This window comes from Felis catus, chromosome A1, assembly GCF_018350175.1.
Source record: "Felis catus isolate Fca126 chromosome A1, F.catus_Fca126_mat1.0, whole genome shotgun sequence".
Lineage (NCBI taxonomy): Eukaryota > Metazoa > Chordata > Mammalia > Carnivora > Felidae > Felis > Felis catus.
Genome location: NC_058368.1, coordinates 67,075,901 through 67,102,031, shown reverse-complemented (window position 1 = coordinate 67,102,031; position 26,131 = coordinate 67,075,901). Strand labels below are relative to the sequence as shown.

Genomic DNA, 26,131 nt, shown 5'->3' with positions numbered 1-26,131 from the left:
AGGACAGGTAATGCATGGTACAGGTAGAAGACAGACTATTTCTCTGGTCCGTGATACCATATACTAACTTACTTGTTATTTTTGTTGGTGTTAAATTTGAGCTCTGATTACAGCCTTGACCACCACGCACAGGAGCCTTTTTGCCAAGAGTGATCTTACAATGCCAAGTGCCTTCTTGCTTTGTGAGCATTACTCAGATTCCTTCCTTATTAAATGAGAATGGAGAGGTTACGGGAGATTTCCAGTTACTTAGTAGCAAAGGGCCTGGCATGCCGTGTACTTATACTGCCACCTTGTGGGGGTTAATGGAATAGACGATTAAAACGAAGGGTCATAATGTAAAACTTGAAAACTTCCCATACTGAATATTCTGTTAACTGTATTCTTTTTTTTTTTTTTAATTTTTTTTCAACGTTTTTTTATTTATTTTTGGGACAGAGAGAGACAGAGCATGAACGGGGTAGGGGCAGAGAGAGAGAGGGAGACACAGAATCGGAAACAGGCTCCAGGCTCCGAGCCATCAGCCCAGAGCCTGACGCGGGGCTCGAACTCACGGACCGCGAGATCGTGACCTGGCTGAAGTCGGACGCTTAGCCGACTGTGCCACCCAGGCGCCCCTTAACTGTATTCTTTTAATATTAGTGTGCACCAAGAAGTTTTCATTTCAGAAGGGTGCCTTATCATTTCTACAACTTAAATTCCGTGGGTGTCTAGAACTGGGTTCACATGCAAATCTGCTAAGAGAACAGACCTTCTGAAAAGCAGCTAAGCCCCAAAGAACTATAGTTGAGGGGTGCCTGGGTGGCTCAGTCGGTTGAGCATCCAACTTTTGATTTTGGTTCAGGTGATGATCTCACAGTGTGTGAGATCAAGCCCTGGGTTGGGCTCTGCGCTGACAGTGTGGAGCCTGCTTGGGATTCTCTGTCCCTTTCTCTCTCTGCCCCTCCCCCTTTGCACTCTCTCTCAAAGTAAATAAACATTAAAACATATATGTATATATATTTATATATTTATATTATATTTATTTTTATATTTATATATGTGTATGTATGTATGTGTGTATGTATATATATGTATATACATATACACACATGTATATGTAGAGAGAGAGAGTGTGAAAGGGACTCCAGCACATGGTATCTTCAGATAGGAAGGGGGAGAGATGTGAGTTATGTTCACATATCAGTGACTATTACAGTATTTTCTTTTTGAGGTAATTTGTGTTACTTTATTGAAATGTGCCTATTTTTGTGAACTTGAATTTGTAGGCATCAGAGACCCCAACCCTACAAGGCCTTTCCTTTACGGTCAGGCCCGGGGAATTGTTAGCTGTGGTCGGACCTGTGGGAGCAGGAAAGGTAAGTCATAGTGCCTTTTGACAGCTCGCTGCCATGCCACATCCCATATTAAATTCTTGGGGTTGGGCTGTGTGTAACACAGGTTTGACTGGGTCTATCCAGAATGGCATTTCTCAACATGTGTTCCATGGAGCATTGGTTCTGCAAGAAGGTCGCACGGCCGCATCAGTCTGGATCGTGTGGTTGTGTTTTTCTTGGTGCTTCAAGTGGCACAGTTTGGAAATGCTTATCTGGAAGATGGATGTCTCCGTGAAGGAAATTCCTTACGTGACTGCTATTCGGGATGAAATGACCAAGAAAACGGATTCTTCTTTTTGTCAGAGCAAATTCTACAGGAGGTCTTGGGGTTGTAAAAGGCTCTTCTCTGGGAAGCTTTAAACATGTCCTTATGTGGCTTACCCAAGTCTCGTCCGCGCACAGTGGTGAACGTATGGCCACGTGCATGGCACTGTGCTAAGAGCAAAAGACACGGATGTAAGAAGGCTCGGGCTGATTGCCCTCTAGAAACACCCAGGTCCTGGGGCAAGACAGGTATGCGAAAGGATGATTTCGGCTCAGTTCTGAGCATTCTGTTAGTGGTAGACACAGAGCCACCACGTCTGTATGTCGTGAAAGACTTGAAGGAGGTGTGTGTGTGCCCTTAGCCCTGTGCATCTGAAACAATAGAATAGGGAATGCTACGTGTAGGATGAATAAATGATCGAGCCGTCATTTGATGGGTTTTTGCTTTTTGGTAACCTGACCCCCTTCAGAGTCCCTTTAATCTTTCCTGATGCATCGGATAGATTATTTACACACAGCTTTTCAGAAACGAGGATAGCTGGATGCAGGACCACCTGCAAACCTCAGACAGAGGAAGTGTGTATTATGCCAGCCTCCCCTGTTGGGAATGGCCAGCAGTCTGTCTTTGAGCACAGCATTTCATTTGGGGGGAAACGCGCTCGGGCAGAGCAGGCTGGTATCCTCTGTTTTGTTAGCATTCAAATTTGATTTTAAATTTGTAAAAAATACATATTTATTTTTGGGAGAGGGGAACAGAGGATACCCTGCAGGTTCTGCGCTGACAGGCTGACAGCAGTGAGCCTGACGCGGGACTCAAACTCACGGACTGCGAGATCATGACCTGAGCCGGAGTCAGCCGCTTAACTGACTGGGCCACCCAGGTGCCCTCCGAGCATTCACATTTTTTATTGCACCTTACAGGGCTGTACTTGAGTCTGTTTTAAGTGGAAGCACTCTGATGTGTATCAGACCCCGGGGCTGGGGGAGGCGGGATTGGGAATAGCAGCGGCTTGTCTGTGCCCAGTGCTGCTGGCACACACTTGCTTGTTTCCAATCTGTTTCAGTCGTCGCTGTTAAGTGCCCTGCTGGGGGAGCTGCCCCGGAGCCAGGGGCTGGTCAGCGTGCATGGAAGAATCGCCTATGTTTCTCAGCAGCCCTGGGTGTTTGCAGGAACTGTGAGGAGTAATATTTTATTTGGGAAGAAGTATGAAAAGGAACGATACGAGAAAGTCATAAAGGCTTGCGCTTTGAGAAAGGTAAGGACTTTTGAGTTACACACGTTTGAATTTCAAGTAATAATAGTGTTGATTGAAATGACAAGGTTGAGTTCCTTTTTTTTTTTTGAAAGCTCTTTGGACATTATTTAATACTTCAAGCTGGTCTTGTGGGCAGACGCACCACATGTAACTGCACAGAGGCACTGCTGTTTTAATCCTGATGTCATGAGGATCACAGGATGCTTCTCTTGTTTTGTGAAGTTTTATTCACTTTGCACTTTTTAAATGGACAGTTATAAAAAAAAAAAAGAATAGTGTAAAGAGCCCTCATGTACCCATCCCCCAGCTTTAACCATGCTCTGCTGGGGGAGGAGGAGTAAGGCTGACCATTCCCCCTGCCCTCTGCCAGCCTTACCCACACCCCGAAATATTCTGATGCAGAACGTAGCCCTCCTGTAGTTCGTCTGCACATGTTTCCTTCATTATCTCTAAAAGATAAGAAGTCCTCTGAAAAGAAACCATGTTATCACCCTTGAAAAGTGACCACAGGTCCTTAATATCATCACTGTCCTAGTCCACGTGTACATTTCGTTAATTATCTCAGCAGGAAACCTGGTCAGCCATTGGTTTGAGTCAGACCCCACGTCAGGTCTGTACTTTGCTCTTGGCTGATTTATATCTGGGGTCCCTTGCAGTCTCTAGGTTTCCTCTCCACTTGATTTTTAACTTGCGATTTATTATTTTAAGAAAAGGAAATGTTTTCAAATTTATTTTGAATACTACATCATTGTTTTTGCAGAAAATGGCGAGGTGAAATGTTGAACTGTACTTGGGATTTAAATAAAATTGATGAATGAATGATAAAAACTGAACTTACTTGATAGGACAGTATAATTTAGCAAAAAGGAAAACAAAACGGTCTGTAGTGATAAATATTATGTGACTCCCTTTGGGTTATAAAAATCAGTGGATAATGGCGATAAAGGGCTCTCCCTGGGGTCTGCTCGATGCAGGCTGGACATCCGACTGTTCTTTTATACTGTGTGGAAAAGGCCAGGACAGACTTTTAAAGGTATGGAATTGAAGGCTCCCAGCCAGTGTAGTGAGGAAATAGTAATTTTGCTTGAACAATGGCTTGAACATGATAGATTTTATCAGGCGAGTAGCATTTTATGATGTGGACAAAACATAATTGCTTGTTTAATGGGCTTCTATTTCTTTCCCCTGGGTCATTGTTAATGAGAGATTATGTGTTTTCAGAAATGACATCAGGTTAGCAGTGGTGAGCGAGATTTTTGTTCAATGGTGTATACTGTGTGAGGAGAGGGAGAAAGCAGTGGTGATAACTGCCATTTATTTGGAGTCCACGTGCTAATCACTCTTTTGCCTGTCGTGCGTGCGCACACACACACACATCTGCCCACCCACCCACCCACGCACACACACATACCAGTTTTTAATCTTTTACCAGTGCTTTTGATGGCATGCACCACCCTCATTTTATAGTTGCTAGAACTGAGGCTTATAGAGATGAAACAATTCACGTAAACATCTGCAGCTCAAGTTCAGATTTTTCATGACCCCAGATTCCATGCTTCACGGGGCCACGACGCCTCCCAGCAGAGGGAGTTTATAAGGAAGAGCGATTTTTAAAGTTGGGTAATTGAGGCGGAGGCCAGTACTGACACCGGTGAGAAGCCAGACGCCGAGAGGCAGTGGCCCCAGTAGCCCACCTGCAAGCCTGGTGGGCGAGGGTAGGACGTCAGCTCCGCTCCAGGAACGGTGTTGTGGAGCATTTAGAAAAATGGGGATGATGCAGCAGTTAACATCCAGAGCTGGATTCGAGGACGTCAACTTTGAGCATACAACAGGCATGTACACAGAGTAGCAACAGTTAATTCAGATATAACTGGAGAAGTTCCTTAGGCAGACAGTCATCAAGTACTTGTGGACGTGGCATGTGATACCACGAGGGTGAGTCTCCTCAACGCAATGACTGCCGGGAGCGAGGGGCCGAAGAGGCCACCGTGTGGTCCACGTACCTTGACGTTGTGCACGTGTGAAGATTACAACCCTAACTGGGTACCAGGAGCTGAAGTTTTCCTTCTCATATTTACACCACTGCCTTTTCAGCTCATAAACTACTAGGTAACCTTGTTCGACATAACTACTATTTAATTTAATTTAATTTAATTTAATTTAATTTAATTTATATTTTATATATATTTTATTTATTTATTTATTTATTTATTTATTATTTATTTTGAGAGAGACAGAGAGAAAGAGAGAATGCACGTGCAAGTTATCAAAGGGCAGAGAGAGGGAGAGGGAAAGAGGAGGGGGCTCACCTGGGCTCTGGCTCACCCAAAGCAGAGTTCATGCTCACCCAGTGTGGGTCTCGAACTCAGGAACCATGAGATCATGACCTGAGCTGAACGAAGTCAGATATTTAACCTATTGAGCCACCTAGGTGCCCAATGTAACTACCCTTTAAATGATTTAAATAGAGGTGCTATGAGTGTCCAGGAAGAAGAATTTTTAAGAGTAATAGAAAAGTACTGAAATTCTGTGTGGCCAAGAAGACTCAGACAGATACATATGTGCTCCAATCAGGAACAGCGTTTTCACGTAAGATAGAAAAGGAAAAGTTTTTGCCTTAACTTGCCTCCTTCAACACTGAGCCAGTTGTAAATGCTATGTTTAACTCTTGGCCCCTAACACGAGAAATTATATTCCGTTGCCACAGAGGCTGGGAGAGCATTCCTGAAAACAGGGGCATTAAACTTATTTTTAGCCCAAATAGCTGTCACTTCTTATAATAATGAGTAAATTATGTGATATATTTTTTTAAATGGGACAATTGAAGAAGGCAGGGTGTGGAGTATACAATGAACAGAACACAGGCATTTTCTTTTCACCTTCCTCAAGCCTAACTCCTGATGCCCAGAGCAGATTCCGAAGAGCCAGGCCAGTGTTTGCCTGTTTCTTTGCACGGCCTTGCTTTTCTGGTGATAGCTCAGCCTTGCCTTTCTACTCCCCACATTTGACCATCCCTGGAGAAAAGCACGTGTTGGGACAGTGGCTGCCATTCAGCGTTTTCCCCAGGGACTGATGCCTTTGCCACCGCCACATGGGACGACTGGACCAGTGTGTGGGCCACCTCTGGGGCACGTGGACTCTGGCGGGAAGGGCCCCTGCAAGGCGGGCTGTGCTGCGATTCTTGTATTCATGGTTCCATGTTGATAAACACGGACGGTTACCTATTCTGAGTGACACGGCATGTGGGGTCAGGGCCCCATGTGCTCCTTCCCTCCTGGACAGAAAAGGAGGCGCAGCGTGGAGATGTAGTGAAGGGTGGAGTCCTGGCCCCAGCCTTGTCACTTCAGACACATCCTGTTACCTGTCTGGGCTTCTCCCGTCTGCTCCAAGTGACGACAGTGGGTCTGAAGATTTCCAAGAAGTTTGGCTGCAGTTCTCAAATGCCATCTATGACTCTGTTTAGTGATTGGTAAGGGCTTTAGGAAACCACAGAACCACCTGATGAGTTATGAGATCTTTTGCTTGTCTCCTCTTGGAACCCATGTGTCAACAGATGGGCATAAGATGGCTACAGAGAGTTGTGGCGTCCTGGAATTATGTTGCCCGTAGATACGAAGACTGCATGTGTAGTAGAAAGGCCTTGGCCTTTGGAGAGAGACAGTCTCGAGAATTAACTTGGGATGTTAGTCCATTTCCTTATTAAATGGTGGGCATATGGGACTTCTGTCGAGACTAAGCAGACATGTTGGGTTTTTGAAAAATGGTAGCTATTGTTACAATTATAGTCCTTTTCTCTAAATTCGTATATACATATAAATATAATAGAGATTTCTCCTTACAGCCTCCCTTAAATCTGGAGGGAAAACAAAACAAAAAAGGGCAACATTTCTTATGTTATGTGTATATTACTAACAACTAGATGTGTTACACTAGATCTAATTGAAGTTTACTTAAGTCATTGAGCAGATAATATTTCTGAAATAAAATAGGATATGAAGTAATCACATTTAGCAACATCCATTTAGACTGATGACATACTCAGAGCGACACTGTAGCAAGTTACAGAGTATAGTTTAGGGAACAGCTGGTTAAGTCTAAGGCCCTGGAGGCAGACAGTTGTGGATTGAGTCTCAGTCTATTTACCAGTTCTGTGATTCGGGTTACAAAGCTTGAGTTTCTTCGTCTATGAAATGGAGATGATCAACCTCATGTGGTATTTTTTAGGACAAAATGCAATAACTTTCTTAAAGCACCTGATTGCTAGGGACGTAACAAGCATTCTATAAATGTTAGAATAGTGTTCAAGAGATACTGCCTCTTAATTAATAAAAGAGCAGCCAGTTTTGTGTAGAATCACCTCTATAAAATGTGACATGTTAGAAAAGAAGGTATTTGAGTATATAACTTCCATTATTTGAGGTGATATTTGTTATAGGTGCTCTAACGTAGTACATTACATAAACCACCAACAAAGATAGTGTCTAACAGAAGATAAGCAATGTATCACATGACATTTGTCTGGCTATTTTACGTTGGAAGACTTTTTAGCATTTTTGGGTAATACATACTTGAAGGTGTAATATTGATAAATTCAAGTTTAGTATTTTCTCACATAGGTCACTCGAATTTATAAGCCTCTCTGGGGTGCTCACAGGCTTACAGTTTCTTCTATTTACTACATTTCTGCCAGCTTGGACATTTTCTTTTCTGATAACATTGACGGTTGTAAAATGATTATTGTTTTATCTTTAGTTTTTCATCTCTCACTTGAGAGAGCTTTTACCTATGACATAGGAAATAAATAAGTACAAAAGGGATCTATAAGGCTAATCAAAATACGGAGACTAAGTTTATCGATACTTGTGTGTGTATAGAGAACTCTTCAAGTCTTGCTTTTGATATTATAAGTATACTTTTTATTTTAAATATACTTTAAAAAATGTTTATTTTTGAGAGATAAAGAGCACAAGGAGGGAAGAGGCAGAGAGAGAGACAGAGAGACAGAGAGTCCAAAGGAGGCTTGGAGCTGTCAGCACAGAGCCCGACGAGGGGCTCGAACTCATGAACTGTGAGATCGTGACCTGAGCCGAAGTCAGACGCTTAACCAACTGAGCCACCCAGGTGCCCTTAAATATACTTTTAAATATATTTTTCAGTAACCACTTGGGGCAGCTTGATGAGGAAGGAAGAGTAAAAGGCTATGAATAGAGACAAACTTCATTCAGATTCCATCCATTCCATTTAACAGCTGGCAGTCCTCAGACTGTTATGTAACCTCATCTCAGTTTCCCCATCTGTGAAGTGGGGCTAATTCTTTGCAGCTTGTGAGGATTAGAGATAATCACTGTCAGACAACCGGGCACCAGGCTTGGTGCATAAATCTTACCCTCTAGGAGCTGGGGAGATAAACCGTGCATGCGTGTACAAATTATGAAGCAGAATATGGTGGGCCCTTCCTGAGAAATCAAGGTCTTGGGAGTGTAGTAGAAAAAGGGTGAGTTCTGATTCAGGAAGCTCGAGGATGGTTGGGGAGCCGACAGGCCACGATAGGAAGGCCAATCATGGGAGAAATGTTAGGAACAAAGCCTCGGAACTCAGGCTGTTTGACTCGGGATCCAGCCCTCCTTTGCCCCCCAGGCCTCGAGTCTGGCTCTCCTAGACTGTCAACAGTCTGCTCAGTGGTATTTCTACCGAAGTCTCCACCATTGCCAGAGGGCACTCGACACAGGTTTTGGGCCTGGTGGCATCAACCCAGCATCGCTGTTTCTTGGCTTTCCTCTGGTCTTGTTTGTGTGCTTTTTAGTGAAAACCATTACAGAGGAAAGAGTTGGTTAAATGTCACTGTGATGTAACTAACATTAGAATATCTTCTTCTCACTGGGAGATTGGGAGAATTTGAAATATTATGCTCAACTCAGGCTTTTCTCCTTTAACTGAAACAGAAAAATTATGGTTCGAAAATTAGCCTGACTCAGATTTCACTTCATATTCTTTGAAATGTTGTCCCCACTCCCCTCCCCCATCCCCCCATCTGATGCTTGTCCATAGTTTGCAGAGTCAACAACACACTAAAAAATCCTACTACTGGGCTCAGAGAGCGTCCGTTCCGTATTCCCTAACTGTGCTAAGTGAAAGGGTGGATTTTAAGTGCCTTCTCTAGAAAATGGCTAAGATTGCTCTGCCACAATCTGGTGCTATTTTAGAAGGAAAACAAAGCAATATAAAATCAAGGCATAAAAACCTAAGAACACTTTGCAAGGACTGTCAACAGTGACTTGGAGGCCAAGTAAACTGTGGGTGGGTGGAGGCTGGGAGCCTATCTCAAAATGGCCCATTGTTTTTAATGGAAAGCCAAAAGCAAGCAGTGGTGTTGACTTCTGAGCTCAGCAAAAAAAACTCCATGTGAAATAGTGGATTTTCATGATTGACCAGTTGCTGCCTTTCATTTACTGTAATCCACTTAGGCTCTGAGCATGCAGGGAATTCTGGGAGTCTTTGTATGCTGTCAGGGAACGGGTTAGGATGGGGTGCTCTCTCTCCTTTCTCCTTTTGGTGGCGTGCTTGGCATGTTGTGATTCACCCTGAGGGGTCCCACTGTTGGTTTGATCAGAAAATCTGTATCAGCCACGAATAGCAGGTTATGATGATTTGTGTCCTTTTCCTACGTATAGAAGGTGTTTGTCCACGGTTTTGATTGTCACGGCATCCTTGAGCTTAGCCATTCTTGTCTCTCCAGCACATCTTGTAGAAGAGGAAAAAGAGGCTTAAGGAGATCAGTGGACATGCTTGTCATGGACATTCTAGCATGCCACTTGCTTTCTCCCAGATTTGCCAAAGTTAGAGACGAAGAGATGAGGGTTTATCCGTAGAAAGTGTTGCTGTGTATCCTAAGTCTGTGCTTGAGAGGTGTGGTAGGTAACCAGCAAACTCCCCCACACTCTGCTTGTCGATGCTAGGACCTGTTTAGTGACAATTACAAGCCATCTAAATAAAGGTTTCTAATACAAGGTAATTAAACCTGTTACCCTGTCCTTTAGGGGATGTTCTTATTACTCCCTTTTTTTTTTCTCCAGGTACTATGATTGGTTCATTTCTTTCTTTCTTTCTTTTTTTTTTTAATATAATTTATTGACAAATTGGTTTCCATACAACATCCAGTGCTCATCCCAACAGTGCCCTCCTCAGTGCCCATCACCCACCTTCCCCTCTTTCCCAACCCCCATCAACCCTCAGTTTGTTCTCAGTATCCAAGAGTCTCTTATGGTTTGCCTCCCTCCCTCTTTGTAACTTTTTTTCCCCCTTTCCCCTCCCTTATGGTCTTCTGTTAAGTTTCTCAAGATCCACCTATGAGTGAAAACATGTGTCTTTCTCTGACTTATTTCACTTAGCATAATACCTTCCAGTTCCATCCATGTTGCTGCAAATGGCCGGATTTCATTCTTTCTCATTGCCAAGTAGTATTCCATTGTGTATATAAACCACAACCTCTTTATCCATTCATCAGTTGATGGACATGTAGGCTCTTTCCATAATTTGGCTATTGTTGAAAGCGCTGCTATAAACATTGGGGTACATATGCCCCTATGCTTCAGCACTGCTGTATCCCTTGGGCAAATTCCCAATGGTGCTATTGCTGGGTTGTAGGGTAGATCTATTTTTAATTTGTTGAGGAACCTCCACACTTTTCCAGAGAGGCTGCACCAGTTGGCATTCCCACCAACAGTGCGAGAGGGTTCCCGTTTCTCCACATCCTCGCCAGCATCTGTAGTCTCCTGATTTGTTCATTTTAGCCACTCTGACTGGTGTGAGGTGATATCTGAGTGTCATTTTGATTTGTATTTCCTTGATGAGGAGTGATGTTGAGCATCTTTTCATGTGCCTGTTGGCCATCTGTATGTCTTCTTTAGAGAAGTGTCTATTCATGTTTTCTGCCCATTTCTTCACTGGATTATTTGTTTTTTGGGTGTAGAGTTTGGTGATCTCTTTATAGATTTTGGATACTAGCCCTTTGTCCGATATGTCATTTGCAAATATCTTTTCCCATTCTGTCTGCCTTTTAGTTTTGTTAATTATTTCCTTTGCAGGGCAGAAGCTTTTTATCTTGATGAGGTCCCAATAGTTCATTTTTGCTTTTAACTCCCTTGCCTTGGGAGATGTGTCGAGTAAGAAATTGCTGCGGCTGAAGTCAAAGAGGTTTTCCCTTGCTTTCTCCTCTAGGGTTTTGATGGTTTCCTGTCTCACGTTCAGGTCCTTTATCCATTTTGAGTTTATTTCTTAAATAATATTCATATATAACTTGATAGATTCCTAGATCTTCACATGAAAGCATGAAGCTTCTTCTTAGCTTTGAGTTCCACCTGGCTTGTGTGGAACAAGCATCCACTTAATTCAGCTGATCACCTCGGTGTCTCTTGAACACTTCCCTTTTGTTTTTCCTTTCCAGACTACTCTTCTTGTTTCTTGTACAGATCTCGTGAGTCACTCTATCACCATGCCTTAAATGTGAAGACAAGGGGGCCGCCTGGGTGGCTCATTCGGTTAAGTGTCCGACTCTTGGTTTCGGCTCAGGTCATGATCTCACAGTTTGTGAGACTGAGCCCCGCGTCAGGCTCTGTGCTGTCAGCATTTTTAAAGCGAATAAACCTAAAAAAAATGTGACGGGGTGCCTGGGTGGTTCAGTTGTTTAAGTGTCCCAACTTCAGCTCAGGTCATGATCTCATGGTTCACGGGTTCAAGCCCTGCACTGGGCTCTGTGCTGACAGCGGGAAGCCTGCTTGGGATTCTCTCTCCTCCTATCTCTGTCCTTCCCCTGCTTATGGTCTCTCTCTCTCTCTCTCTCTAAATAAATAAACAAACAAACAAACAAACAAGTAGAAGACAAGGGTCAGGTGTTAACCTTCTCTGAGGGTGGGAGGCTGAGGTTGAGATCAGCAAACTGGCTGGTTAAGACACACTTGTTCTTTTAGGGGCGCCTGGGTGGCTCAGTCAACTAAGTGTCCGACTTTGGCTCAGGTCATGATCTTATGGTTCGTGAGTCTGAGCCCTGTGTCAGGTTCTGTGCTGACAGCTCAGAGCCTGGAGCTTTCTTCAGATTCTGTGTCTCCCTCTTTCTCTGCCCCTCCCCTGTTCATACTCTCTCTCAAAAATAAGTAAACATTAAATAAAAAAAAAAACCCACACTTGTTCTTTGATAAAGGAAGTCCCATGGCTTTCCAAGTCATGTGTGTGCCACCAGCTTGCACAAGTAGCCCTTGGCACAGACCTCCAGACTTGCACGTCCAGCTGCAACCTGATGTCCTCCGTAGGCATCTTGGCTTGCCCATAACCACGATCTCAAGTTGCATCTGCTGTCTTGCCCAGCTCAGTAGCCGGTGAGGCAGTTCTTCCCCTTTCTCACGTGGAGGACGATACATCGCTCCTCTTCTGCCACCACGACCCCACCCCTTCATCAACAGGTGTTACAGGCTCAACCTTTGAAATTTGCCCGGAACCTGACCACTGCTCTCCATTTCTGCTGTTCTCACTCTGGTTCCAGCCACAGCCTGCTCTCACCTACGTTCTTGCAGAACCCTCCTGATGTGTGCCCTGCCTTCACTGGATGCCCGTACCATCTCTTTTCCACAGAGAGGCAAGAGGGATTTCTCAAAAACCTAAGCCAGGTCATGTCCTCCTCCCCATTTCACTGGGAGTGAAACATGCCCCCCGCCCCCTTACCTCTGCCCTTGCTCTCCCCATTCTTTTCTCACTCTGTCTAGCTCTGCTGGCCTGCCTGCTAGTCCTCCAACACCTTGGGCACCCATCTGCCCCATGGCCTTTGTGCTTGCTTGTTCCTGCACATGGACTGCTTTTCAGTTTCTGCAGGTGCACTTATCTGTGAAAGCCCCTCTGATCAGAGACCTTCCTGACCCCCATGTAGGATGCACTTCCCCTGCCCCTCTCCCCCTGAGCCGCCTTCCTTTTTCTTCTTAGGACTTGCACTCATGCTAATTTTTCATATTGTCAGTCTCCCTCCACGGAAACTCAAAGGACTGTCTTCCTACAACCAAATTCATTGTGCCCAGAACAATGCCAGACATACAGTCGATGTTCAATAAAACATCTGTTAAAATGGTGAAATGCATAAATACTGTGGGGAAAAGCTGCCGAATGAAAACAAAAAGCCCTGAGTTTGTCGGAAAGGTTCAGGGTTACAATTCTGTCTCTTTGAAATATCATCTATTGTAGTTGATCCCATACGCGTATGAAGAACCGGTGCTGAAAGTCTTGGACGACAGGAGGATATATTTTACATCGTTTTCTTCTTCTTTGTGTCTCCGTGCAGGATTTGCAGCTTTTGGAGGACGGAGATCTGACCGTGATAGGCGATCGGGGAGCCACACTGAGCGGGGGGCAGAAGGCCCGGGTCAACCTCGCGAGGTAATCGCGGTTTGGTTGCCCTCCCGCGCCTGCGCTGTTTGCGGCTCCCAGGGCGCCTCACCCGAAACCACCTGCGGCTGCGCGGGGTGGGGGGGGCGGGGGGCGTAGTGGGAAGCACGAATCTCGCGTTATTACGGCGGCTCTCCGCGTGAACGCGACCCGTGTTGTTGCTGAACGCCGTCGGGCCTTGGAGAGGAGGGGGTGGGGTTAGGGTTGTGGGGCGTTCTCCCGGCTGACGGCGCTTTATGTTTCTAGAGCGGTGTACCAGGACGCAGACGTCTACCTCCTGGACGATCCTCTCAGCGCCGTGGATGCAGAAGTGGGCAGGCACTTGTTTGAACTGTGAGTTTGCCTGCTCCGGTCACTTCTGCTAAGAACCGCGTGGGGTTTGGGGAAGAGGGCTCAGGAAAGCCTGGACACCTCGGTAGACTCCGCTGCTTCTGCTCTGGCGGCCGTCTTTCTCCTCCCTTCCCTCCACAGACGATCCGTTTTAGAGACATTTTCGGGGAACAAGGGGGAAGATGCAGTCGGTGCTTACTGCGTCGGGGGCGGGCGGTGAGTGGAGAACAGGCTTTAGGGGGTTAAGAAATAGATGGCAGATTTACCCTTGCTACTTGTAGGTGATAAACAAGACGTTGTTGGTGGAATAAGGAGGATGCTGGACGGTTTTCTGAATTGAAGAATGGGACTCAGTAACGTGGTGCTTGGCTGCCAGGTTCTTTTCCTTCATCATTTTTGTTGATGGCACATTTAGAAGTGCAGTTTGCTGGTTTGTGCTAATTATCCCGTAGGTTAGGAAGTACTTGGTAAAGTCTAGAATAGTTTAAGAATGACTTATCCCGTATCACAGGATGGTTTCAATAATTGAGTGTTGCTTCATGGATTCTTAAAATTAATAGGTAAGGGCCCCCACATGTAGGGGTAACTTGAATTTGAAACTAGATACCCAGAATCTAGCTTATCTCCTGGCTGTCACTTTGTGTTTTGGGAATTGGTTTTCATCAGCTCTTGCTCAGTCGTGAAACCACTGATGTAAGTACTGGAAGCTAACATACGTGACTGATGCTTCCTGTGGACTGAGTGTAGACTGGCGTATGCAGAAGCATCGTGAGCTCACTCTTGCTAAAACAGCATCCAGATCTACCCCACAGTTAGCTTACTGTTATTAAAGCCGGTGAGCGCTTTCAAGTGCATTTCCTGAAGCCCTAATGTGTGCACGGAGGTAGAGGTTCTTGCAAATGATGTTGAAAGTCCAGACCAGGGTGTCGGCCCCTTCGTTTCTCCTGAGACCTCTCTCCGTGGCTGGCTGATGGCCGCCCCCTTGCTGTGTCCTCACACGGCCCCTCCTCTGTGCGCGTGCACCCATGGTGTCTTTTTCCTTATGTCCTAATCTCTTCTAAGGACACCAGTCAGATTGGATAAGGACCTGTCATCAAGGCCTCATTTTCACTTAATTACCCCTTGAAGGCCCTGTCACCAAATTCTAAAGTATTGGGGGCTTAAGGCATCAACATGTGAATTTTGGGGAGGACACAGTTCATTTACAACAAGTCCCAAGTAGCAAAGTAAAGAGATTCTAGCAGAGAGAGCAGTGTGAGGCAGTTCTGCGTTCTGGATACGAGGAGCTGGGACTCCGTGTCCCCTGAGTGTGGGTTCCTGTCATTTCTCCCCTAGAGCGTGTATGTACCAAGTGTTTCGTTTTGGGATGATGACAAGTTCTGGAGATGGGTGGTGGTGATGGTTGCACAACGGTGTGAGTGTCCGTAATGCTGCTGAGCTCTATGCTTAAAGATGGTTAAAATCGTAGATCTTCTATTTATTTTACTGTAATTAAAGAAAAAAAGAAGCATGGCAGCATTGAATTTTTCAGAATGCAGAGAGCCGAGCAGCTGATACCTGACATGGCCTCCAGCTCTTTGATCCGACCTCCTTGCCCATCCCTTCCTGATCGCCACTGGATGAATTTTCCCTTAGGGAAGTGCCTTGTGGCTTGTTAGTGAGTTCGGTGACAGAGATTCCAACCCCCTCCCTCGGTGGCATCAGGAGTAGCCCAGCCTCCCTGTCCCCAGTGCCCCCCCACCCCCGGGCTCACAAATGTGTCTCCCCAACCTGGGCGGGGGGTGGGTATTGCGCACAAGCTCTCTATCGCTATAAGAACAGTTTCCGCTGGCCATTGAGTTTGTGTCACTTGGGAGGGGAGAAGATGACCTTCTAATTGCCAAGTATCATTGTGCTTATCACAGAAACTCTCCCGGGTTCTTCTTTGAACCCAGGAGGTATTTATAAAGTCCTCTCGCACCTTTCGGGTTTAATGGCTTTGGATATACACTTGATAGAAGCAAGCTTGTTAAAATTGTTGTTTGCTAATCAGAACCACGTTCTTTGGGGAAACTTAGGGCAGGGAGCACGAATGCAATTTAGGAAATCACTCAGCAGCAGCTGGAGAATGTTCTCAACGAGCTAGAAAATTGGACTGAACAATATACTATGAAAGATGGCGGTTGTGTTGAAGCTCAGAGATGTGAAGTGTTTTGTATTAAAAGTGAATGAGTTACACTTCTGCTTGCCATTAGCAGTTTACTTCGGTCGTGAATATATATCCAAGGTTATTAAGGTTTGCGAGTCTTACAACTATATGCTGTAAACATCGACGTGGATTCTATCACATGTGGAAGGTTGGAGGCCCTCGGGTGAACAGAAGCGCATGTAACCTGTTGGAGCGGTGGATCCTGTCTTATTTTAGAGAGCCCCATATCCCTAGACCCTCACTTCTGCGTAATCAGTTCCAGTCTGTCCTAACTGGATCTGCCCCACTACTGCCTACTCTGTTCACCTTTGCCGCCTCAGGCCTCCACGGACCCCCTTCATGCTCAGGGCGCAGCTCAGCATCCTCAAGTGGCGAAAAAGATTCTTTGCAGTCTGACCCATTTGCACTTCCAGCACTTCCTCACGCAAACTCCCTACTCCGGCCACGCTGGCTCTCTCGTGCAGTGCCCTGAATGAGCTGTGTCCCTTCCTCCTACCTGCCTGTCTGTACAGATCCTGTTCCTTCTGTCCGGGAGCCCGGGGGCCAGTGTGCCAGGACAAAGAAGACGCCGCTGCCACCTTTCCCTCCCGTTTCTCCAGGGGGTGGCCTGTGCCCTTTCATCTTCCCACAGCCCTCAGTGGGCTGTACTTGAGCACTGATGAGTCCCCCCTACCCCTGACTCACTGTGAATGCACGAAGGCACCTTTGCGCAGCAGGTCTCTCTCCCAGAGCCACTGCACCTGCTGTACCTTCTTCCAGGAATGTTTCCCCCAGATATGCTCATGGTCCGTGTGTCCCCTACATCCAAGATTGCAGCCCTCACCTTGCTTTTTCCTCATAGCATACATCACGACCCAAGAGTGCACTTTCTGTATTTATTTAATGTGCCTCCCTCTTCACAGTGTTGTCTGTTTTCTTGACCTGTAGATGTCCTTGGCACTTAGAGTACCTGGTACCTCAACAGAGGTCTGTCGATTGAATGAATGAGGGTAGTGACTGTCTTATTTGTATCCCCTCTACCACAGTACATGTGCCCTCTTAACACAGCCCTTACACAGGATAAAGGTTGAATAACTTGTTACTGATCCTTCATTTTTTTTTTTTAATGGCATGGCTTGGAAATTTTTACTGTTAAAAATTTGGCAAGTAGAGTATTTTCCTAGAGATTTTGATTAAAAAACATAATTTAGAAAAATTTAGAGCCATCACCTGATAACATCATTGTAATTCTCTTTATTTTTATTTTATTTTATTTTATTTATTTATTTTTTTAATTTTTTTTTTTCAACGTTTATTTATTTTTGGGACAGAGAGAGACAGAGCATGAATGGGGGAGGGGCAGAGAGAGAGGGAGACACAGAATCGGAAACAGGCTCCAGGTTCCGAGCCATCAGCCCAGAGCCTGACGCGGGGCTCGAACTCGTGGACCGCGAGATCGTGACCTGGCTGAAGTCGGACGCTTAACCGACTGCGCCACTCAGGCGCCCCTATTTTATTTAAAAAAAAAAAAAATTTTTTTTTTAACGTTTATTTATTTTTGGGACAGAGAGAGAGACAGAGCATGAATGGGGGAGGGGCAGAGAGAGAGGGAGACACACAGAATCGGAAGCAGGCTCCAGGCTCTGAGCCATCAGCCCAGAGCCTGACGCGGGGCTCAAACTCACGGACCACGAGATCGTTACCTGAGGTGAAGTTGGACGCTTAACCGACTGAGCCACCCAGGCGCCCCTGTAATTCTCTTTATATTTCCTCGTGTTTGGTGGAATGTTAGGAAGAAAACATTTTAAAAGTTTTGCATTGGCCCATCTTGGACGCAGCAACCCATCAGATGTGGTTAACATCTGTCTTCAGGGATTGCCAGCAGGGAATTTTGAATTAAGAGGTAACAGTTCCCTTAAACACGCTAAGCCTGAAGAGGGGTTTACTCGCTCAGGAAACTTAGGAATAAAAGCCACACCAAGACCTTTCAAAAGGGAAACATTAATCCTCCTGGATGTAAAGAATGGAATAATAGTATATATACCTACATCCTGGGGTCTTGCTTCTGATCTCAGGTCCAGTTTCAGAAGTGTCCCCTGACACTGTCCTGAGTCCAAACCAAAGGGCCACTTGTGGGTTAGGGAAGGTAGAGAATGGACCTAACATTGACTGAGTGGATTAGTGTTCTTAGAACATACCTATGGGTTGTCATCTGCCTTATTTTGAGATGAAGGAACTGAGGTTCAGAGAGAGGTCTGTTAGCTCACCTGACATCGCCAGGCTAGTAAGGGGAATTTGAACTGCAGTCTGGGTGCCTGCAGAACTCTTGATCTGACCTACATCAGCAGGTTGAGTTGGGGCCCACGTTCCTGAGATTTGCTGTGCAAGGGGCTCTGTCACCCAGAGCATATGCCTAGGGCCCTGCCTCTGGTCAGATGGCCCCGTCTCAGGCTATGTGCTGACCTGGACAGGTTGTGGACCATGGTGGGGTGCAGGCTGGAGTGCAGTCCTTAGGGGTGTGCATTTAAAACGAGGAGCACTTTGAGGAGTTACTGTAAAAAACCTACTTGAGTGCTGATGGGGCTCTTGGCTAAGAGGACTGGTGTGTCCTTTGAGCTGTTGAATGATTTCCACTATGATTTTGGCCCCTTGGATTCTCTTCTTTCGTATTCATATTCAGAAGGTTTTCAGTCCGACTGAAAGATGGTTTAGTGTTCTGGATGGGACTGTGGGGATATTGTAAACACTAATTGAGGACATGCCAGTCTTTGTTTTCTAATAGTATTTAGGAAGTATGTCTAGAAAGTGTCTAGAAAATGCACTTTGGGAAGAAGGTTACTGAGAATTTAAGATTTTTTTTTTTTTGGTTAATATTACATCATAAATCAATTACCTAGCAAACTAAGAAAAATGTACATTTTTGTATAACTTAGATCCCTCCTTCACCCAGTCATACACAGGGATGAAACACTAGTAGTTTCATTCAGTCGGTTTTGGAATCTCACTATTGCTCAATTGTTTTTTCACCATGAAATATATAAATAATTGTTAAGCTGAGTTTTAGGGGGGAAAAATGTTAGTTAGCTCTTGGCGTCTCCTTCACTGGACTGCTTTTTGGAATTTCTTAGCAGAACTAGACTCAAGTTGGTGGATAAATTCGAGGACCTCGTTAGGTTCCCAGTGATTTACATTTGTATTTGATTTGTATCTGTATTTATATTGGTTTTTAAACTACAAATCTTTGACTAGTGTGTTGTCTTTGTCTCTATGTGTTTTGAAAATGTGTGTTTTTCAATTTGAAGCACCCCCATTAACGTGGTTTTTGCTTACTGTACCTTTTATATTTATAGGTGTATTTGTCAAACCTTGCACGAGAAGATCACAGTCTTAGTGACTCATCAGTTGCAGTACCTAAAAGCTGCAAGTCAGATTCTGATATTGAAAGATGTAAGTAATTTCTAGACATCTGTGGGACTTGCTAGCACTCAGGTGTGTTGAAGGTGAGACCTCCCAGCAGGTCTCTTCTCAGGTTTGTACCAAACTCCCTCTCCTTCCTTCGTTTTGTACCCTGTCCTGCCCAGAGCTGGTATTCCTGCTTTTAGGCATGAATCCAGACATGTAGAAATGGAACTGTTCCGCTCTAGGCCATATTACCCTAAATATATAAAATTGGTGCCCCAGAGTTCTAAATTATAACTGTTCTAGTAAAATTGCTTGGGATAGTGATGCTGTTTTATTTAGAACTTTTGTTTTCCTCTTCTTCCACGTAAATCAAAGTGTATTATTTGAAAATTAGGGAGACTGAGACATACTCGTTTCTATTTGTCTTCTGCAGTTTAGCCAAAGAGCGTCTTCCATTAGTGACAGAAGTGTGGTTGGAAAGCTGAGCGCCCCTGGTCGAGACATGTAGTCCTGCGTGTAGCCAGTTGCTAGTCTCCTGGCATAGGGTCCTGTGTGTGCCCCATATGTGTGAGAGCCGGGGCGGTGATAAGTAAAAGTCCCTGCCATCGTGGGGCTTCCATTCTTGTGGGGACAGGGGTAATGTGTGGGGCAGGGGGCGGCGCATACCATGACTGCCTCCCCAGGGAGCTGGTGCCTCAGGGGACCTAAGTGACATGAAGGTGCTGGCCGTGTAGTCACCTGGAGGAGGGGGTTGAGGCAGGGGGTCCAGCGGCGGGGTCCTAAGGAAGGAACTGACCTCACATGTTGTAAGAATGTCTGGAAGACCCGTGTGTCTGAGGCACTGTGGGCGAGAGAGTGTGAGGAAGGTGGGCTCAGAGCAGTGGGCGGCTGGCCCGGAAGTGGGTTGGAAGCCATTGGATAGATCAGAGCAGAGGGGTGATGTGGTCTGATGCATGGTTTTAAAAGATCCCTCTTGGGGCACCTGGGTGGCTCATTTGGCTAAGTGACTTCGGCTCGGGTCATGATCTCACAGTTCGTGAGTTCAAGCTTTGCATGAGGTTCTGTGCTGACTGCTCAGAGCCTGGAGCCTGCTTCGGATTCTGTGTCTCCCTCTCTCTCTGCCCCACACCTGCTTGCACTCTTTCTCTCTGTCTCTCAAAAATGAATAAAGGTTAAAATAATTTTTAAAAGACCTCTCTTGATGTTTGCTGGAGGGGCAACAGCAGAAGCAATTAGAAGTCTCAGTAAAGTTCAGAAGATGGAATCATGGGCTCAGATTAGTGTATCAGTTTCTGGAGCTACCATAACAAATTACCACACACTGCATGGATTGAGTAACAGAAGTCTATCATCATCACCCTTCTGGAGCCTACCAGTCCAAAATCAAGGTGCTGGCAGGGCCATGCTCTTGTGAAGGCTCTTGTGGGGAATCCTTCATCACCTCTTCCAGCCACTGGTGTTAGCCAGCTGTCCTTGGTGTTCTTGGCTTGCCACTGCAACACCGTGGTCTCTGCCTCTCTTGTCACATGGTGTTCACCGCGTCTGAGTCTTTCCTCTTAGAAGGACGTCGGTCATACTGGATTTGGGGTCCATCCTACTCCAGTATGACTTCAGCTTGATCACATCTACAAAGATCCTATTCAAAATTAGGTCACATTCGTAGGTATCGTGTTTGGGCCTTGAATGTGTCTTTCTGGTGGAGCCATCATTCAACCCCCAAGAGCTAGCATGGGTCCCAGGGTGGGGGTTACTGAGAATTTTCCAGGCTTAGTAGTTGTTTGATGTTTCACTCCTTGGCTTGTTTACCTCTGAGCCTTAGCACCTCGGTCATGAACCCTGGTCTGCTCCAGCTGGCCCTCGCTCAGATCCTCATGACATCAGATGAAATTCTGCCCTAAGAAAGATGACGAGAGTGCAGAGTGTCTGCCTCTTGGGAGCAGTTACCTGTGTCGACTCCTGCAGTCCTCTGGGAATAGGACGCTCTGATTCCCCGAACTGGAAAACATTTAGTTTCATGTGCAGAGGGGATGATGGAGTCAGGTAAAACCCCAGCGTTGGCGGGGTTATGAATATAGAACCAACAGCCTATTTAGCCAGAGTCTGGATGTTTCGGGGTCCCCTTACTGTTTTTTTCTGAAGACATTACTCCCAACTTTACTACTGTCAGAGCAAACCGTTTGTCCACCAGTGAGCTCCGCTGGGTGAGTTGTTTATTTTTATTTATTTATTTATTTAAAAAAAATTTTTTTTTTTTTTACTGTTTATTTATTTTTGAGACAGAGAGCATGAACGGGGGAGGGTCAGAGAGAGAGGGAGACACAGAATCCGAAACAGGCTCCAGGCTCTGAGCAGTCAGCACAGAGCCCGACGCGGGCTCGAACTCACAGTGAGATCGTGACCTGAGCTGAAGTCAGATGCTTAACTGACTGAGCCACCCAGGCGCCCCTGAGTTGTTTATTTTTGAGAGACAGAGCGTGAGTAGTGGAGGGGCAGAGAGAGGGAGACACAGAATCCGAAGCAAGCTCCAGGTTCCCAGCTATCAGCACAGAGCCTGATGTGGAGCTCGAACCTGTGAACTGTGAGATCGTGACCTGAGCCAAAGTCGGATGCTTAACCAACTGAGCCACCTAGGCACCGCTGTCCTATATAAATTTTAGGATTGTTCGTTATAGCTCTGTGAAGAATGCTGGTGTTATTTTGATCTTTTTGCTGCTTTAAATGCCTGTGGTAGTTACACCTTTTTTTCCTGTTGTTATTAAAGTTTATTTACTTAATTTTGAGAGGGAGAGGGAGAGAGAGACAGAGACAGAGAGTGTATTTGTGTGTGTGAGTGTGTGTGTGAGTGGGGGAGTGGCAGAGAGAGAAGGAGAGAGAGAATCCCAAGCAGGCTCTGTGCTCATAGAGTGGAGCCAGATGCGGGCTTGATTGTGCACAGACTGTGAGATCATGACCTGGGCCAAAATCAAGAGTCTGATGCTTAACCGACTGAGCCACCCAGGCACCCCGAGTTACACATTTCTTATATGACCCCCAGCACCTACCATAGGATTTGACTGAGAACGGAATGCTCCATTCTGTGTCCAGTTGAATTGAATGAGATGTGTCAACCAGAATTCACCTAAAGATAATTTTCTTAACGAAAATTGTAATGTGAGACCAGTTAAGTATTTTTGATTAGCATTAGTTTAATGTTATCAAATGTAAATGAACCATCAAATTCTTTTATTTTTATTTTAGGGCAAAATGGTGCAGAAGGGGACTTACACTGAGTTTCTGAAATCTGGGGTGGATTTCGGTTCTCTTTTAAAGAAGGAAAATGAGGAGGCTGACCAGAGTCCAGCTCCAGGATCTCCCACTCTGAAGAATCGGAGCTTCTCGGAGTCTTCTCTTTGGTCTCAGCAGTCTTCCAGGCCCTCACTGAAAGATGGCCGTCCAGAGGGCCAGAATGTGAGTTTTCCTCTTGCAGCACGGCCTGGTTGTGTCTGCTCTTGTGTCCTCATGCATCTTGAGTCCGCTCCGTCCCTGACATCTTCATTTGTCCCAGAGTAGATTCTGAGGTTCCAAGGCCTTGTTGCACGTAATGGGTAGAATTAATGTAGAATGAAGGGAGCAAGCCTGATTAGGGTTCTCCTTTGGGTGTTGGACGGAGGAGGAGCTTGCGGGGCTCAGTAGTGGGTGGACTGCTATAAATTCCTGGGGGTCGGTGGCTCATGCTGCTGGTAGGGCTCTTGAATTTACCATAGGTAAATCTTCCTTGCTCTGGAGGCCCCAGGCTACCCTTTTGCATCCAGACATTTAATTTGAAGTCTCCTCCAACTGAGTCCTGCTGTGGTCCATGTTAAGTCAGCTACTTCTCCTATGTGGTGGAATGTTCTGCTGCTGCATGTGACCTTTGGTATTATTTTGCCCCATTGTCCGATGGTTGGTGAGAGGCCAGAAGTAGCATGTGTGAAGGGTCTGGCACATAGCAGACACTTTAGAGTTAGCTCCCATCTTCCTTGCTTACACAAGTTCAAGAACCACACCTTATCCATCTTTGAAACCATAGAGGCCAGCATACAGCCAAGGGCATCTTTTTTTTTTTTTTTTTACATTTTATTTATTTTAATTTTTAATTTTATTTATTTTTTTAACTTTACATCCAAATTAGTTAGCATATAGTGCAACAATGATTTCAGGAGTAGATTCTTTAGTGCCCCTGACCCATTTAGCCCATCCCCCCTCCCACAGCCCCTCCAGTAACCCTCAGTTTGTTCTCCGTATTTATGAATCTCTTCTGTTTTGTCCCCCTCCCTGTTTCTGTATTAGTTTTGTTTCCCTTCTCTTATGCTCATCTGTTTTGTCTCTTAACGTCGTCATATGAGTAAAATGATGATTTTTGTCTTTCCCTGACTCACTAATTTCACTTAGTATAATATCCTCTAGTTTGATCCACGTAGTTGCAAGTGGCAAGATTTCATTCTTTTTGATTGCTGAGTAATATTCCATTGTATATGTATACCACATCTTCTTTATCCATTCATCCATCGATGGACACTTGCAGCCAAGGACATCTTTGGCTTATGTGAATCTACAGTGCATTCTCAGTTCTCCGGATAGAAGTGCAGAAATATACTAGATCTCCCTTAAAAATATGCACAGGTAGTCTTCAATGTCCAAACTCTCACAGTCCAAATCTAGGGGCCTGGATGATTCTGGTAAGGGTTTGGATTAGTCCCTCACATTCCAGACTGAAGAATAACTCTTTGAAATTCAGGAACCAGAAAAATTCAGACCACGTGTTATCCATTGCTGTCCAAACTCTCCCTCGTGTTGTTTGAACTCCATTTACTGTATTTGGATAATATTTTGAGCTCCTACTATGTTTTATGTTCCCATCATTTAGTGGCACAAATAATCTACAGAGATACCCATATCATTTTGTATATTACCGTGGAATAAGCTTCTGCATTTATACTTGAATTGGGTATGTTGTACACGTGCTGGAAATGGTTATGTTCTGCTTCAAACAAAATCACGCAGTAGTGAGTAACCTCATACAAACAGTATTTCCTTTTTGCTGATAGATTCCTAGAAGTGGGATGGCTGGGCCCAAGGGTGAACGCATATGTGGTTCATCTAGATACTTCTATACCCTTCTCTGCAGGACTTGTATTATTTTGCACTCTCGGCGTGTAAGATGTGTCTGTTTTCTCATGGCTTTGCCAGCGGAGCACACCATTGACCTTTCAAAGTTTTGGGAGTATGGTGTAAAGGTTCGTCTCTTGCTGCTTTTTTTCCCCTTGCCAGACTGAGAATCTACAGGTTACAGTGTCAGAGGAGAGGCGTTCAGAAGGAAAAGTTGGTCTTAAGGCCTACAAGAGTTACCTCACAGCCGGTGCTCACTGGCTCATCATCATTTTCCTTATTCTACTAAACATCGCTGCTCAGGTAAGTAAGGACATTTATTTTGTCTTGTGGCCTCAGCTTGATGTTTACAGTGTGACTTCTACTGTATATATTTACGCCACTGTTACCGTATCACTCAGTCCACTTGGATTTGCATTGAAACATGCTATCTTGGGGAACAAAATAACTTGATGTTTACTGTGTTGTGTGTGCTCTTAGAGAGCTTCTAGAAGAAGAAAGATGTCTTTCAAAGATTTAATTTTTTTTTTTTAATGTTTATTTTTGAGAGGGAGAGAGACCGAGCATGAGTGGGTGAGGGGCAGAGAGAGAGAGGGAGACACAGAATCCGAAGCAGGCCCCAGGCTCAGAGCTGTCAGCACAGAGCCCGATGCAGGGCTTGAACCCACGAGCCATGAGATCATGACCTGAGCCAAAGTCGGACGCTTAACCTACTGACCTACCCAGGCGCCCCTCTTTCAAAGATTTTAAAATGTAACATGCACTTACTTGAGGTGTTGTTACCTGGGATGTGGGGTTTGGCTCAGACCTGAGCTGAAAGAATCATGTCTGATTTCCAGAGCCTTTCAACGTTCCTTTTGGGGGAGTGAGAGAGTTGAGGTGCTAGGCGATGCTTGATATTTATGTTTATTTCTTCGTGCTAGGTTGCCTACGTTCTCCAGGACTGGTGGCTCTCCTATTGGTGAGTTGTTTCCGGTCTGATATGAGGTGCCCCCAAATTGGCAGGCAGCCTCTCTTTCCCACAGAGTCGGGTTTGTTGGGCCTCCTGTCCTAATCCTCCCTTAGTTTCCCTAGAGCAAAAGAGACATTGAAGTTCTTGCTGGTGGAGTGTGACCCTCCCACGGTCTCTTCCCACATCTGACCCTCAGTGTCTATACACAGACAGATCTGAGAACTGAAAGTGTCACGATGCAAGTTGAATTTGTATAAAGAGGATGTACATGGGGCCCTGCATGCTTGGGATCCTTTCCAGCATAAAGCATGTCTCCCAAATTGAGGTTAATTTTTTTCTTTTTGTATTCATCTAAATTCTATCAATAGCTTAATATTTTTTTTTCCCCCTTTTTCACAGGACAAATGAACAAAGTGCCCTGAATGTCACGGTAAATGGAAAAGAAAATGTCACTGAGAAGCTCGATCTTCACTGGTACTTAGGAATTTATTCAGGTAAAGTTTAATCATTCGGTTTATTATCCGGGAGTCTGAGGTGCTTACAATGAGCCTGTGTGAGTAACTAGGGCTTCCAGGAGTAATTCAGTAATGTCTTAACAGATTAAGAGTCTGAGTCGCATTTACTCTGTGAATTAATTAGAATAATTATTTTTAAAATCTACCAGAAGAAAGAGGTTGAATGAAGACTCTTAATTTGCTCTGTACTGGATTTTGGAAGTTAAACCAGGATTGAGCATTCAGAAAATCAGCCACTGGAAATATGTGGCTATTGTCTATTCTAATAGGTTGCTTTAGCTAAATCTTATATCATTATTTGGATGGGCAAGGGGATT

At 45.1% G+C, this 26,131-nt stretch overlaps 1 protein-coding gene across 5 annotated transcripts in view; it reads left to right on the top strand.

Moving 5' to 3' along the window:
* Positions 1 to 26,131, top strand: part of ABCC4 (ATP binding cassette subfamily C member 4) — a 262,924-nt gene that overhangs the window by 100,277 nt on the left and 136,516 nt on the right. For all 5 annotated transcript variants that reach the window (XM_023252655.2, XM_023252659.2, XM_023252657.2 and 2 more), the window contains 9 exons: positions 1,269 to 1,358; positions 2,705 to 2,896; positions 13,218 to 13,312; positions 13,568 to 13,654; positions 19,169 to 19,265; positions 22,458 to 22,667; positions 24,510 to 24,650; positions 25,271 to 25,308; positions 25,699 to 25,793. In XM_023252655.2, coding sequence (XP_023108423.1) covers positions 1,269 to 1,358; positions 2,705 to 2,896; positions 13,218 to 13,312; positions 13,568 to 13,654; positions 19,169 to 19,265; positions 22,458 to 22,667; positions 24,510 to 24,650; positions 25,271 to 25,308; positions 25,699 to 25,793 — 1,045 coding nt within the window. The remainder of the gene's footprint in view (positions 1 to 1,268; positions 1,359 to 2,704; positions 2,897 to 13,217; positions 13,313 to 13,567; positions 13,655 to 19,168; positions 19,266 to 22,457; positions 22,668 to 24,509; positions 24,651 to 25,270; positions 25,309 to 25,698; positions 25,794 to 26,131) is intronic.